The sequence below is a fragment of the Bos grunniens genome, chromosome 6 (assembly GCF_055505025.1).
Source record: "Bos grunniens cultivar Pamir isolate PY7600 chromosome 6, Bosgru_T2T1.0, whole genome shotgun sequence".
In the NCBI taxonomy this organism is placed as follows: Eukaryota; Metazoa; Chordata; class Mammalia; order Artiodactyla; family Bovidae; genus Bos; species Bos grunniens.
In genome coordinates, this window is record NC_141170.1 from 62,950,654 (window position 1) to 62,966,920 (window position 16,267).

Below are 16,267 nucleotides of genomic sequence, written 5' to 3' on the forward strand. Positions count from 1 at the left end.
TGACCAGGCTCTGTGTGCTGCTGTGGTGAAACCAGATGTTCTGGAAACAATGGCTTTGCTGTTCAGTGGAGCAGATGTCATGTGTGCAACAGGTGATCCTGAGCACAGCACCCCCTATCTGCTGGCCAAGAAGGCAGGGCAGAGTCTGCAGATGGAATTTCTCTACCATAACAAGTTCTCAGGTTAGTCCCTCTCATGCCTTCATGAACCTGGTCTCTCCTGATAGATCCTTAAAAGGACTGCAGCGCAAATCTGTAAATTTCTCAAAACAGAAACACCATTCAAATGAAAAGAAAATGTAATTGTCAGAAAGACAGAAGATGCTTATTAAGACCCATGTTTTATTTGCTTTCAAGGAAAAGTTTAGGAAATCAATCTTTTATTTGTCTTTAATCATCTAAATGGAAGATTAAAATAGTTAATCCCATGTAATCATTTTCACTAAAATTAAATCCAGTTTTCATGTATGAATAATAAACACAACCAAAGTGCTTATTTGCAAATTTTATGCAAAGCAAAATAAATGTTTCTGTGTCTTTATTCTGCAGTATATTTGAAGTAGTTTTTCTTCTATCTCAGAACTCATCAACATATTCATAAGCCAAGGGAAAATTGTTTACATTTCAGATTTCAGATGTGGTATTTCTGTAATTTTTCTAGATTTCCCTCAACATGACATATATTCTGAAGGTCGATTAAATCAAGAGTCCTCCCAGTCTACGTTCCTCTGTGACTTTTTGTATCAGGCTCCTGCTGGTGCTTCTAAACTCTCTTCAGAAAAAAAACTGCTTGAAGGTATCTTTTCTGCTCCTTTTAGATTTTGTCATCTGATAAAATTTTATTTCATTATCAAAACAATTAGGTTTAAGTTTTGATATTTTTCCCCTTGAGATGTTAGATTTGATCTTGCAGTAGAGAAATATTTATTTTTTGAGGATTTATAAATGTTTCCAGGCACAGGTATTATTTCATGCACTGCAGCAAAAATTTACTACTGGTTTGGAATGCTGAGCGAATTCTCAGCAGAATTCTCTGACATCTACCTCAGAGACAACCAATTCTGCTTCAGGATTTAAGAGTTATTCCAAAGAAATGTGAAATTCAGCCCCTTCCCTTCGGGACAGACCCCCCAGCTGGGGAGATAATATAGATAAATGTCAACATGTAGGAAGAACGGACAAGTCTTTGGTTTATATTCTGTCAGCATACTAAGTGGTCTCAAGTAGTTGAGTTTGTTCTGATTGTAGTTGTGTGTGTCTGTGTAAGTAAAATAAAGCTTAAGCATGGTTTTCAAAAAATGATGTGAACTAATTGATTTAACAACCTGTTGTAGGCTTGTGGCGTTGATCTTAGAAGAATCATAGTGGGTATTTATCTATCCATTTCACTCCTTGTGTCAGGCATTTGCTGGGCATTAGGAAAACAAAAATGAGTAAGACACAGGCTAACATTATATACATTCAAACTAATATTAGAAAGTAGGCAGGAAGAATATAATGCGCTCTGTCTTACTAGAACAGAAAGAATTTAAGAGAGATTAAGTTATGCAGGCCAGTTGATGGTGGACTTCGGAGACTCGGAGGGCAGGTATTAATTCCCTAGTGGTAAAATCCAACCATATTACTTGGTCAGAGGAATAATAGGATGAAAAACTCACTTTAGAGTGTTAATCCTGATCTTCATACATTTGAAGTGATTATTTCAATTAAAGGCTTTATTTGTCCAAAAAAAGAAAATTATAACCTTTAGCAGAGTTATACTGGGATAAACTATACTTTATTAGATTTTTGGCCTTTCCTAGTGGCTCAGTCGGAGAAGGCAATGGCACCCCACTCCAGTACTCTTGCCTGGAAAATCCCATGGATGGAGGAGCCTGGTGGGCTGCAGTCCATCGGGTCACTGGGAGTCGGATATGACTGAGCGACTTCACTTTCACTTTTCACTTTCATGCATTGGAAAAGGAAATGGCAACCCGCTCCAGTGTTCTTGCCTAGAGAATCCCAGGCATGGGGGAGTCTGGTGGGCTGCCATCTATGGGGTCGCACAGAGTTGGACACGACTGAAGCGACTTAGCAGCAGCAGCAGTGGCTCAGTAATCAAGAATCTGCCTACCAATGTAGGAGCCCCTTGTTTGATCCCTGGGTCGGGAAGATCCCCTGGAGAAGGAAATGGCAACCCACTCCAGAATTCTTGCCTGAGAAATCCCATGGATGGAGGACTCTGGCAGGCTACAGTCCATGGGGTCACAAAGAGTCAGACAGAACTTAGTAGCTAAACAACAAAAACCTGTAAACAGTAGCTCGCCTTTAGTGAGCGTGTACTATGTGTAAGGCATTGCTTTAGGCTTTTTCTATATGTTAATTGTAATTCTCATAAAAGCTCTGCAGGATGGTTGATATTATGCTGGTTTCACGTGAACAGTGGAGGAACTCAGCATGAAGCAGAGTTTTGCATTTGATTTGTGTTATAATTGTTACTGTATGACTTTGGCTTTGGTCAGTGTAATGACCAGGTGACACTAGATGGCAGAGCATCTTTATTCTTTGAGTTTAGGTTTTTTTGTTTTTTTTTCAGCAAATTTATTTCCATGTCTTACTTTTCTCAATGTAACCAATAATAAATGATGAATTTTAGAGATTTTCTCATCTTCCCATTGCTCCTTATCAGTATTTAATACTTAAATAGTTGAAAGTTGTGTGATCAAGAGGGAAGAAGTACCAGAACAATCTGTGAAATGATGATAGCAATTATTAAAATAATTGAATAACAGGACAATTAATGTACTTGTTAAGAAGTGTACAAGTTTTCTAGAATTTTTCTTCTAAATTGCAGGATATATTAATCTACCCTTCTAACCACTTATACAAAAATGAAATAGGAAGGAAATCTGAAATATGAACTTTTCTTCCTAAAGCTTCTCAATATATCATAAGTATTCTGCAGACTAAAAATAAGCTTCTAGTTATTTTTTGACAATTCTGGTTATAATGTTTATAAACATCAATTCATTTTACTGTTTTCTTGAAATATATTGCTTTTCTTAATCACCTTGAGAACTGAATTGATGTTTCAATAAAAGATAAATTAACTATGGATTTTGTTGTTGTTGAAATTTATTTCAAAAAACAGAAACCAGTGCATTCTCCATATTTATAATTTCATTAGGGATGTTTTCTCATTTTGAAGCATTCTGTTTTAAGGGATATGTACTTTGACTATGGAGCACACAGAAATGATTTCATTGGAAAACAATCTAATAGTCTAACAGCAAGGTATTCTTTGATAGTCTTCATTTATTCCATCCAGTATATCAGCAAGGTCTGTCATTTTAACTCAGAATAGACCATGAATCAGTTGGCTGCTCTCCATCTTCACTAACATCATCTGAACCCCAGTCACCATCTTGTCCTGCCTGGGCTGTAATACCCTCTACCCCAGCCCATATGTTTACTGGTTAATATCTTCCCTGGCTTCCCTCCAAACCGTTCTCCCAAACAGACATCGTGATTGTTGAAAATGCCGATCAGATCATGCATGTCCATTGTTCAAGTACATTTAGTGGCTTCCCATTACAGGATATAACCCTTTTCCTTATCTGACCTAAAAGACCTTCTGGTGCTTTCCCCTCTTCATCTTACATCCTTCCTTCCTATCCTACCTGCCTGGCCACACTGGTTTCCTGTCTGTTCCTGCAACATGCCCCCTCCGGACCTTTGCAGTTGCTGTTCACTTTGCAAGGAGCACACTTTCCTCAGCATGACAGCTTCTCACCTCTAGCGGATCAATTCAGGGCCTCCTGGTCGGAGACACCTCTGTGGCAGCCTCCTAAAGTGTGGGCCCACCGCTGGTTCTTCCCTCTCATAGTGTGCTGCTTGTTTCCATTGTGGCTCTCATTGCATGAACTGGATCCTTGTGTGATTTGTTTCTCCCTCCTTCTGGAGTGAAAGCTTATTGAGGCATCAGCATTCTCTGGTTTATTCAGCATCATCAAATCTCTGGTGCCTAATACAGTGTCCACACATAACTAGTCATGTGCAAATATTTGTTGAATAAATGGGCATTGCTCTAATCACATTACTGCTAGTGTAAAAGCACAGATTACTTTATATATACATAATAAGATTTTTATTGAAGTATAGTTTCTATATGGTATTATATAAGTTTTACAGGTGTATGATATAGCAATTCACAATTTTTATATAGGTTAAAGTCTATTTATAATTATTAGTTACTATTTTTTGACCTGCTTATAAAAATATATAAGTGCTGACACAAAACACATTTTGTTTGGGAAGTGAGTGAAGTCGCTCAGTCGTGTCCGACTCTTTTCGACCCCATGGACTGTAGCCTACCAGGCTTCTCTGTCCATGGGATTTTCCAGGCAAGAGTACTGGAGTGGGTTGCCAGTTCCTTCTCTAGGGGATCTTCCCAACCCAGGGATTGAACCTGGGTCTCCTGCATTGTAGGCAGACGCTTTACCCTCTGAGTCACCAGGGAAGGAAAAGCCTACTTAAAAACACAGAAGAAAAAGTTGAATTAACAAGAAACAGAGTTTTGGTGGGTTTTTTTTTTTTTCCTCTTTCCATCAAGATTCTGCAGCAGTGGTACTCCTGTTGAGCACCAGCTTTATGGAAAAATTGAATTATTTGGAAAGATTCAGAGATTAAAGTGTGGTTGTCACCTTTGGCTCTGAACAGCAAGCATCTGGACTGCATCACTCCATCAGGGCTTGTCAGGATGGCCACAGAGCAGACTGATTAAAAACAAAGAAAAAAGTCAAGGAATAAAATGCATGCAAGTCCTTCAGAGAGTTACAGAGGCTTCAAATTGTCAGTTCAGATTTTCAGGATTTGAAGTTCTTCTAGCCTCTGGTTATGAAGACTGATCTGTATTTTTCTTTTTCTCCCCAATTTAGTGTTCATGAAAGGAAAGATTGATAGCTCTTGTTAAACCTAAGTGTAGAGCTGAATAATAGCTTCCTGATTTTGTTTTCTGTTTTCTCCCCTCAACCATATTATTTCCCCTTGGTATCTTACCTTGATTTGTTGACAGTGTTTGAGTTTTAAAAAGAAAGTGGTTGATACGGTTTACTAGAAACTATGTATTATCTGTTTATATTTAATTTTATGGGTTAGTATTGAGGAATTTTGAAGATCCTTTGTTTCCATAAATGCCTAGCTTGCATAGTTTAAAAATGTTTCTTCAAGGCTGAAATATTTTAAATGAAAGGAGTCCTAGTGCATATTTTTATTTCCTGTGGATGCTGAATGCCATCAGTTTGGGAAATTCTTCATCAGGAAACAACTTTATGGTTTTAAAAAATAATAGTTTAACCTGAACTATCTCTCATTTATTGTGCACATATGTATTTGAAGGCACGACCTCTAATGTACCCTGGTACATTTAAACAATGGACATATATGCTTCAAGCATATATCAGGCACAGACAGGGAGGTTGTGAAGTAGATAGAAGGGTACCTTCCCTAGTTGACTGCTTGGGTTTTACTCCCAGCTCTGATGCTGAGTATTTATGTGATGTTGGTAAAGTCCATCAACCATCTTGTACCCATGAACAGGGTAAAAGGAAAGGAGTACATAATCATAGAACTGACCTGATAGGGTTGTTCTGAGGATACAATGAGTTAATGCATATAAGATGTATAGAAGAACATATGGCACATATGCATGATGGTAAGAGGATGAGGACAAGGAGGAAGGTAGCAGAGACACACAGGTATCCATGTACACAACTGCTTCTGGTTTCCAGTTAGCCTTTGAGTTTAGGACTGATGCTAAAGCTGAAACTCTAATACTTTGGCCACCTCATGCGAAGAGTTGACTCATTGGCAAAGACTCTGATGCTGGGAGGGATTGGGGGCAGGAGGAGAAGGGGACGACAGAGGATGAGATGGCTGGATGGCATCACTGACTCAATGGATGTGAGTCTGGGTGAACTCTGGGAGTTGGTGATGGACAGGGAGGCCTGGCGTGCTGCAATTCATGGGGTCTCAAAGAGTTGGACATGACTGAACTGAACTGAATTGAAAGGTCCGTCTAGTCAAGGCTAGTAACGCTAGTTATATGGTTAACTCTAGAGTTAACCATAACTCTAGTAATATTCATAGGACTATTTCAGTAGGTCACATCTGGAGTTCTTTATCTGTGCATGTGTAAATTGCACTAATGTTTTTCTTCCCTGATCTAAATGTCCAGTTTAAATAGAAGGAAAGAACAACCCTTCCAGCTAATCCAACCACCATAATAAACACAACCTCTTGTCTTATAAACACCTTGTGTCCTAAGAGTTGTCCATTCTGTGGCCCCAATCTTGCTTTTGGTAGACATCTTCTGGTAACTGATTAAGCAGTAAAACTTGTTCTGTAGCAGAGAGGATGTCCTCTCTGAATTAGCCCAAGCAGACTAATGCCATCCAATGTAGTTTTGTTAAAGCTTTCTGATTGCTTCCCAGATGAATAGAAATGTCAAATTTTCCTATCACAGCTTTGTTGTTATAAATCCTCAGAGGTAATATCTATGCCTGTTTTGTCTGACCTCTGGCCTATTTTCACTTAAAAAAAATGAGGTTCATCAAGGATTATGGTGATGATGCTACAAGGTTAAATCTCCTCAAGCCCATATTTCTAACTTAAAATGAGTTTGTACTCACCTTTTTCAAGAGGTCTGTCATTTGTTTCCCATTAGAATTAGCATAATTAGGTTCTGCATTTACATTTACTTTGTGGATCATGCATTTGACACTTGTCTAAGACCTTCCAATGTCTCCCACTTGTCTACTGAGAAAGGTGTAAACTCTGAAACACCTATCATGTAAGACTCCTGGGGCCTGGCCTCTGCCGTGAGCCTGCAGTCTTGTTCCCAAAGTCCTAATTTCATTCTCTTTCTTTGGCCAAATAGGTTTTTGACAGTTTCCCCTTCCCATGACTTTGCTCACACAGTTCTTTCTCAGAATTATGGAATGATTGGTAGCTCAGTGTGCATTTTTTGCTACTTTAGAAACACACCTTTTCCATATAAATGGCTATTTCAAAAGCCGTAATTCGCGTGAAGTTTTTCCTTACCACTTCAGTCTGAGGGTAGCTTCCCTTTCAGAATGGGTCTGATCTCTGAAGGGCCCACCTCAAATGAGGATGAGAGAAACAGAATTCTCAGTTAAAGGACAGGCAGTCACCTCCTTTTTGGAAGACCAGCTGATATTTTCGGCCCTTATTTTATTGAAACTCTTTCTGTATTTAATGTTGGTAATTACTCCTTTCTGAAATGCTCCCCCCTTTTCTGTTTATACACTGTCTCTTCTCATTTGTTTCACTGCCTTTGTGAACCCTTCTATATCCATTGTTCCCTAAGTTCCCTAAGATGTTATCCTCGGTTGCTGTGCATTTTCAACTGTGGCCTGTACTCTAAAGATTTTCTGGTTATTGAGGCTGTTCCTTGCCCTGAAGATTCAAATCCACGGGGTAATCTTCCTAATAGGTATTCCTACTTGAATTTCTAGGAGATATCTTTCATTTAGTGCATATCCAAGGAAATTTGGATTACATGCACTAAAACTGTTTCTACTTCATTTTCTTTTAGGTAAAAATAGGCATTTCTGCCTACCTTGTAATCAAAGCTAAAAATGATTAATAACCATTAATAAGCTCTCTCTGACTCCCTATGTCCCATCAATAAATGTTTTATCCCTTTAGAATACACAAGTGCATGTATGCATTTTTCTCTCCCCTCCTCCCTGTCTCTATGGTCCCCATCCTTTCCTATCATCCCTTCTCCCCCTTACCCACCCATTATCCTTACTATCACTGTAGTACTGCCTGCCTTGGATGGTCTTCATCTTTCACTTTTGAGAGTGTCCCAACTGGTCTTCTGCCTTCAGCCTCACCTTCTCACATCTATGTTTCACAGAAAATAAGTGTGTAGAATTTAAACCTGCAATTTCCTTCCGATGAAACCATTTCAGTGGCTTACCATCAACTCTAAAAGCAAAGTTGAGCAAACTTTTCTTAAAAGGGCCAGATAGTAAATGTTTCAAGCTCTGCAGGTCAGATGGTCTCTGCACTTGTTGCAAGAAAGCAGCCTCAGGCTATCCACAAATGAATGGGTGTGGCCCTTTCACAGTAAAACTTTTTGTTTACAAAACATTTGATCTGGATTTGTTGATCTGGATTTTGCCTGCAGGCCATAGTGTGCTGAACTCTTAAAAGATAAATTTCAAATCCTCTAAACAGGGCAGTAGGGCTTCCCTAGTGGCTCAGTTGGTAAAGAATCTGCCTGCAATGCTGGAGTCCTGGGTTCAATCCCTGTGGAGGGAAGATCCCCTGGAGAAGGAAATGGCTTACTCACTTCAGTATTCTTGACTGGGGAATCCCTTGAACAGAGGTGCCTGGCAGGCTGTAGTCCATGGGGTCGCAGAGTCCAACACAGCTGAGCTACTACACTGCTACTAAACAGGACATTAAGGACATTTGTTTTTTGCATACCTACCTAACATCAGCCACAAATACTTTTTCCCCTACATTTTCCCTTCCTAATACTCTGTATAGACATCAGTCTTTACCATTTCAGCATTGTTTTGCAGTGGTCTCTTTATCGATTTGCCTGTTTCTCTGGTCATCAGTGTCATAGTTATTTTTGTCTTGTTCATCCCTTTCTACTAGGTTGTAAATTTTTTGAGAGCATTAAGTATGACAGTTTTATATCCCATGCAGCAGTATCATGCTCTTTATACAAAATAGGAAACTAATACATCCATTTATTTGAATCCAGTTATTTAAGACCATATATTTAAAATTTTGATTTATGGTATAGCTCAATTTATTATTTGTTTTGTTTTAAATTCCTAGAGACAAATAAAAAGTGGTGTGTTCTAGAAGGAGGCTTCTTGAGTTACTATGAAAATGATAAGTCTACCACGCCTAATGGCACCATTAATATCAATGAAGTCATCTGCCTGGCTGTGCACAAAGAAGACTTCTGTTTAAATACTGGGTAGGTCTATCATTAAATGAGTAGGAGCTGAAAGTATTTTCTGATATGTATCATACCAGCTAATAAGTGTTTTTATCATCATTTCACTTCTTCAGTTGCTTCTTACAGAAGAGTTTGGTGGTTTCCTGAAGCCTACTCATTTTTCAGTTTCTAAAAGTTCCTTAGGGAATTCACTAAAAAGTGGGAAAATTAAAATATTTCATTAGGTAATATGAAAGGCTGACATCTTCACATCAAATTTTAAGTAAGTTTACATCATTCCATTCTTGCACATGTAGTCCCATAATTTTTATGATTGGCTCACCATTTAATATAGTGATTTAATGACAAAATGTAGGCTTTCACTAAATGTATCATGCTTAAAATAGATGACAAAAAAGTGCAGTGGTAATGTTCACAATAAAATAAATTATGCATATTTAATAGCATATTGAAATACTAAATTTCTTAAATCTATTTTGACATTTTTATGGTCTCAAAAAAGTTTTCAAGAGTAGACAGTATTTTACATTATTTAACATAGTTGATTCACAAATAGTTTAGTAGGATTCTGTGAGGACTTTTGGAAATTGACCCTTTAAGATCTTTGGTATGAAAGTTTCTTATCACATTTTGTAATGTAATTTTTGAAAAATATAAATATTAAAATGTGCAAAAATCAGTTATAAAACTGATAAAGGAACATAGTATTTTAGGGAAGAGATTTGTAAAGCTATGTTATTTATATAAAATTATATGAAATACTGAAACATTTTACTATTATCACATAATGACCAGTACATGACTATTGTTTTCCAGTAAATCTAACTTTTTGAGGAAAAAACTGGTTATTTGTTGATTTATTATTTTAATCTTAATAGTGCTTTTATTATAAATGATTAAACAGTTTAATATGGCTTACCATAAAAAAAAAAAAAAGACCCTGATGCTGGGAAAGACTGAAGGTGGCAGGAGAAGGGGACAACAGAGGATGAGATCATTAGATGGCATTACCAACTCAATGAACATGAGTTTGAGTAAACTCTAGGAGTTGGTGATGGACATGGAGGCCTGGTGTGCTGTAATCCATCGGGTTGCAAAAAATATAATTACTGAGAGTGTAACTAGAGGAGCAAATAATTAAAAAGAAAAACAGTGAGTTGAGAGACTCTTAAGGTTGAACTGGTAGCATTCAGTGTGTGACTGAATGAAATGCTGATGTCAAAGGGAAGGATAAATTAAGATTCCAAGGTTTTGTTCTTGTTGATGAGGCAGATGGTGATGCCTATAAACTGGAATGTTAAGGAGATAGCAATAGGTGTGGGGTGAGAAAGAGAAAGAAAGACGATCAGTTTAATATAGGGTATTTTGAGTTTTTGTTTTTAGGTAATGTCAGCAATCCAAGTCTATGCCCTGACCAGTAACACTGAAGAAGCTGAAGTTGAATGGTTCTATGAAGACCTACAAGATCTTTTAGAACTAACACCCAAAAAAGATGTTGTTTTCATTGTAGGAGACTGGAATGCAAAAGTAGGAAGTCAAGAAAACACCTGGAGTAACGGGCATATTTGGACTTGGAGTACAGAATGAAGCAGCGCAAGGGCTAATACAGTTTTGCCAAGAGAACGCACTGATCATAGTCAAACACCCTCTTCCAACAACACAAGAGAAGACTCTACACAAGAACATCACCAGATGGTCAACACTGAAATCAGATTGATTATATTCTTTGTAGCCAAAGATGGAGAAGCTCTATACAGTTAGCAAAAACAAGACCGGGAGCTGACTCTGGCTCAGATCATGAACTCATATTGCCAAATTCAGACTTAAATTGAAGAAAGTGGGGAAAACCACTAGACCATTCAGGTATGACCTAAATCAAATCCCTTATGATTATACAGTGGAAGTGAGAAATAGATTTAAGACACTAGATCTGATCAAGTGCTTGATGAACTATAGATGGAGGTTCGTGACATTGTACAGGATACAGGGATCAAGACCATCCCTTAGAAAAAGAAATGCAAAAAAGCAAAATGGCTGTCTGGGGAGGCCTTGCAAATAGCTGTGAAAAAAGAGAAGCAAAAAGCAAAGGAGAAAAGGAAAGAGATACCTATTTGAGTGCAGAGTTCCAAAGAATAGCAAGGAGAGATAAGAAAGCCTTCCTCAGCAATCAATGCAAAGAAATAGAGGAAAACAACAGAATGGGAAAGACTATTGATCTCTTCAAGAAAATTAGAGATACCAAGGGAACATTTCGTTCAAAGATGGTGATGTCCTTCAATAAAGGACAGAAATGGTGGGGACCTAACAGAAGCAGAAGATATTAAGAAGAGGTGGCAAGAATACACAGAAGAACTGTACAAATAAGAGCTTCATGACCCAGATAATCACGACGGTGTGCTCACTCACCTAGAGCCAGACATCCTGGAATGTGAAGTCAAGTGGGCCTTAGGAGACATCACTACGAACAAAGCTAGTGGAGGTGGTGGAATACCAGTTGAGCTATTTCAAATCCTGAAAGACGAATCTGTGAAAGTGCTGCACTCAGTATGCCAGCAAATTTGGAAAACTTAGCAGTGGCCACAGGACTGGAAAAGGTCAGTTTTCATTCCAATCCCAAAGAAAGGCAATGCCAAAGAATGCTCAAACTACCGCACAATTGCACTCATCTCACACTGTAGTAAAGTAATGCTCAAAATTCTCCAAGCCAGGCTTCAGCAATACATGAACCGTGTACTTCCAGATGTTCAAGCTGGTTTTAGAAAAGGCAGAGGAACCAGAGATCAAATTGCCAACATCTGCTGGATCATTGAAAAAGCAAGAAGGATACAGAAAAACATCTATTTCTGCTTTATTGTCTATGCCAAAGCCTTTGACTGTGTGGATCTCTGAAAGAGATGGGAATACCAGACTACGTGACCTACCTCTAGAGAAACCTGTATGCAGGTCAGGAAGCAACAGTTAGAACTGAACATGGAACAACAGACTGGTTCCAAATAGGAAAAGGAGTACATCAAGGCTGTATATTGTCACCCTGCTTATTTAACTTATATGCAGAGTACATCATGAGAAACGCTGGACTGGAGGAAGCGCAAGCTGGAATCAAGATTGCTGGGAGAAATATATAGATAACCTCAGATATGCAGATGACACCACCCTTATGGCAGAAAGTGAAGAAGAACTAAAGAGCCTCTTTAAATAGGAGAGTGAAAAAGTTGGCTTAAAGCTCAACATTCAGAAAACTAAGATCATGGCACTGGTCCCATCACTTCATGGCAAACGGATGGGGAAACAGTGGCTGACTTATTTTGGGGGGCTCCAAAATCACTGCAGATGGTGAATGCAGCCATGAAATTAAAAGACGCTTACTCCTTGGATGGAAAGTTATGACTAACCTAGACAGCATATTAAAAAGCAGAGACATTACTTTGTCAACAAAGGTCCATCTAGTCAAGGCTATGATTTTTCCAGTGGTCATGTATGGATGTGAGAGTTGGACTGTGAAGAAAGCTGAGCACCAAAGAATTGATGCTTTTGAACTGTGGTGTTGGAGAAGACTCTTGAGAGTCCCTTGGACTGCAAAGAGATCCAGCCAGTTCATCCTAAAGGAAACCAGTCCTGGGTGTTCATTGGAAGGATTGATGTTGAACCTGAAACTCCAATACATTGGCTACCTGATGCGAAGAGTTGACTTATTTGAAAGGACCCTGATGCTGGGAAAGACTGAGGGCAGGAGGAGAAGGGGACGACAGAGGTTGAGATGGTTGGATGGCATCACTAACTGAATGGACATGAGTTTGGGTAAACTCCAGGAGTTGGTGATGGACAGGGAGGCATGGCGTGCTGCAGTTCATGGGATCACCAAGAGTCGGACATGACTGAGTGACTGAACTGATCTGAACATATATACTTAGCGTGTTCCAAGAAATACTTGGAGCTACGGATGAGCAATGAAGGAAAAATTCAAGATGTGGGATATTACCCTCTTTTTATGTATACTAAGGAGATGACATTTTGACATCGGTTGAGATGATGGAGGGAAAATTTGTGAAGATGAGAAGAGAACTATTTAGAGAACTGTTTGGCCAATGTTTGCTTTGAACAGGGGGTTGGAATAAAGAAGGAGTGATCTCAGAGGGAAGATGAGACAGAAAGAGAGCCCCCTGCCACATCAGGGTATCAGCAAAGTCATGCCATACACAGAGTGGTTAGTCAGAAGAATATTCTTTGTGTCTGATCCAGTGTGTTCCACTTAATTCATTTGAATAAAGTACAAACCAGCAACAGAAAAATATGATAGGTAGGTGGTAGATAGATCTCACACTATTATTCAGGTTTCAAAAGGAATTTAATTAAAGACTTGATCTTTGTGTAATTTTTTTCTTATAAAAGCCACACATAACCAGCAGTACCTTTTTATTCTTATGTCCTGTAGGCCCATCTTTACTTTTGAGATTTATTTACCCTCAGAACGTGCATTTTTATTTGGAGCTGAAACATCTCAAGTGCAAAGAAAATGGACAGAAGCAATAGCCAAGGTATTTATTTTTTTGTTAATTTTTATTGGAGTATAGTTGCTTTGGGTTTTGCATGTAGTGCTAGTGGTAAAGAACCCACCTGCCAATGCAGAAGACATGAGAGACATGGGTTTGATCCCTAGCTTGGGAAGATCCCCTGGAGGAGGGCATAGAACCTACGCCAGTATTCTTGCCTGGAGAATCGCATGGACAGAGGAGCCTGGCGGGCTACAGTACATGGGGTCACAAATTGTCAGACACGAATAAAGTGACTTAGCACATTACCACACAGATAGTTGCTTTATAATGTCATGTTAGTTTCTACTATACAGCAAATTGAATCAGCCATACATTTATATATATCCATTCCCTTTTGGACTTCCCATTCAGGTCATAGCAGTGATTAAGTAGAGCTCCCTGCACCACACAATATGTTCTCCTTACTTATTTTATATATAGTATTAGTAGTATATATTTGTCAATCTCCATCTTCTAATTCCTCCCACCACCCCTTTCCCCCTTGGTATCCATTTATTTGTTCTCTCCATCTCACCAAGGTATTTAAATATTGTTTTATTGCCTAAATCCAGAGAATATTCTTTACCTTTGGAGGTTCATGAAAATTTTTTACAAGATACCAGATAGCATGTTCGTACTTAATTAGGTTTTCATAGGTTGTAGTCAAATGAGTTTAAGAGTTACGTTTCTGGAGCCTTAAGCAGAGAAGAAATTAATGTAGGATTTTGGAGAAGTCATTTGTAAAATTAAGGCCATACCTTGATGGTGGAGATCTTTTCAATATTGTAAAGTCATTTCTGTGTATGTCTTTTTATAGATAGATTTCTTATTCATAGTGTACACAAACGGGAAAAGAACGGATTCAATAAAAGATACAAATGAAGACAGACATTGAAGGTTGACATTTTAAAAGATTCCATAAGTTGACAAAGAGAATGTCTTCCTGTTTCAATTCCGTATATATCAAGAAAAAGGGGTTAACATTTGAAATTGCATTATATTTACAGCTTTTCAGTTTTAAGACTGATGGCAAGTTTAAATAATTGTTTTGAAATCTGGATTACTCCTAAATCTTTAATACAGAAAAACAGGTTTTTCTTTCCCTTTTCCCTCATATCTTTAGTTATGTAAGGGATTTCCTGTTTTCACTGTCTTTATTACTTTTTTGTATTTGTTTTAACAGCATTTTGTTCCCTTTGTTGCTGAAAACTTAACAGAAGCTGACTATGATTTGATTGGTCAACTTTACTACAAAGACTGCCATGCCCTGGATCAGTGGAGAAAAGGCTGGTTTGCAATGGACAAATCTAATTTGCGTTTTTGCCTTCCAATGCAAGAAGGTCAGGAGGATAGAATGCACTTAAGACGACTACAAGAACTAAGTAAGTTTGTTTTTTTTTTCCCCCTCCCCTTATATCTGCACAGAGTTCTTTGCTGCACATGGAAATAGTAGATTTCACGTACAATTATGATGACTCACTTCTAAACAGTGAGTAAGTAGTTGATAAAGGTATTTTGTATAATGCTTTTAAATAATATGTTCATACTTCTTTCCCTCCAGCAATTAGCACAGTCGTTCAAAATGGGGAAAAATTGGATGTTTTGCTCTTGGTAGAAAAAGGGAGGTAAGTGCATTTTTGCTTTTTGTTCTTTATCTCAACGAATCTATGGAGTTGGGTATTCTGGTTATCCTCTTGGAGGAGAACTCATTATTTTATAAACTGTTGGAAATTGTCTGAATCTTGTGTGTATATGTATATATTCTCTTTAGTACAAAGAGTAGACCAGTGAAGCTTGCTTATTTTTATATTATGAGAAACTCAGTGGGATCAGTTAGTGTAGTTTTCTACAGACCTAGATTCCTTTGCTTCCTTTGGAAGCACTTTGACATTTGTAAATATATTATCAGTGTAGATATATGATAGGTATAAATAATACCCTGAATCATGTATAGTTAAAACCTGATTTCTTGAATTTGTTCAGTTTTTCAATAAATATTAAGCATCTACTCTATGGTACTGTTATAGGTACTGGGAATATTAGTGGTGAATAGAACAGATATGGTCTTTGCCTTCATGAAGCATCTACATTTGTCAGGGAAACAATATACAATATAAGCAGGCAAAAATTTGCATAGTATTATGTCCCTTAATTTTAAGTGCTTGAAGAAAAATAAGGTAAAGAGAGTGTACCTGGTAGAGTGGTATTCTGTTTTCAGTAGGGTGCTAAGAGAAGATATCTCTGATCAGAGATCTGAATAGAGTGGAGGAAAAACAAAGAAAAAATATGCAGCAGTCTGAATAGAATGTACAAGGCACAAGGGCAAGGATATTTTGAAGACCCCAAGAGTGAGTTGTATTTGGCATGTTCAAGGTCTGCAAGAAAGCTCCTGTGGCTAGGGAAATTTCAGTGAGTGAGAGAGGGAGAAATGATTACAGAGATATCCCTGGGCCAGACTGTAGAGCCTTACAGGCCATGGTATGTAAAGACTTGAGTTTTATTCTAAGCATGGTGAGAACCCCTTGATTTGAGAGCCAGGAAATTCAGTCATCTGACTTATATTTTTAAATGACTCTTCTGACTCTAGATGGATAGCTTTCGGAGGGCACAAGTGAAAGTTTGAGCATCAGGTAAGATGCTGCTGCAGAGGCCAGGCAAAAGGTGACTTCCTAATGACATAGTGTTGAGTGGTAAGATATACTGTGTGGGTAGAGGTCAGTGAATCTGTTGATGAATTAACTGACTGTGAC

At 38.2% G+C, this 16,267-nt stretch overlaps 1 protein-coding gene across 11 annotated transcripts in view; it reads left to right on the plus strand.

Moving 5' to 3' along the window:
• ARAP2 (ArfGAP with RhoGAP domain, ankyrin repeat and PH domain 2) overlaps positions 1-16,267 on the plus strand; it is a 585,721-nt gene that overhangs the window by 476,204 nt on the left and 93,250 nt on the right. For 9 of the 11 annotated variants that reach the window (XM_086406188.1, XM_086406191.1, XM_086406190.1 and 6 more), the window contains 6 exons: positions 8-182; positions 661-795; positions 8,859-9,003; positions 13,418-13,520; positions 14,701-14,899; positions 15,079-15,142. In XM_086406188.1, coding sequence (XP_086262314.1) covers positions 8-182; positions 661-795; positions 8,859-9,003; positions 13,418-13,520; positions 14,701-14,899; positions 15,079-15,142 — 821 coding nt within the window. The remainder of the gene's footprint in view (positions 1-7; positions 183-660; positions 796-8,858; positions 9,004-13,417; positions 13,521-14,700; positions 14,900-15,078; positions 15,143-16,267) is intronic. The other 2 variants (XR_015165502.1, XR_015165503.1) reach the window with 1 other exon arrangement.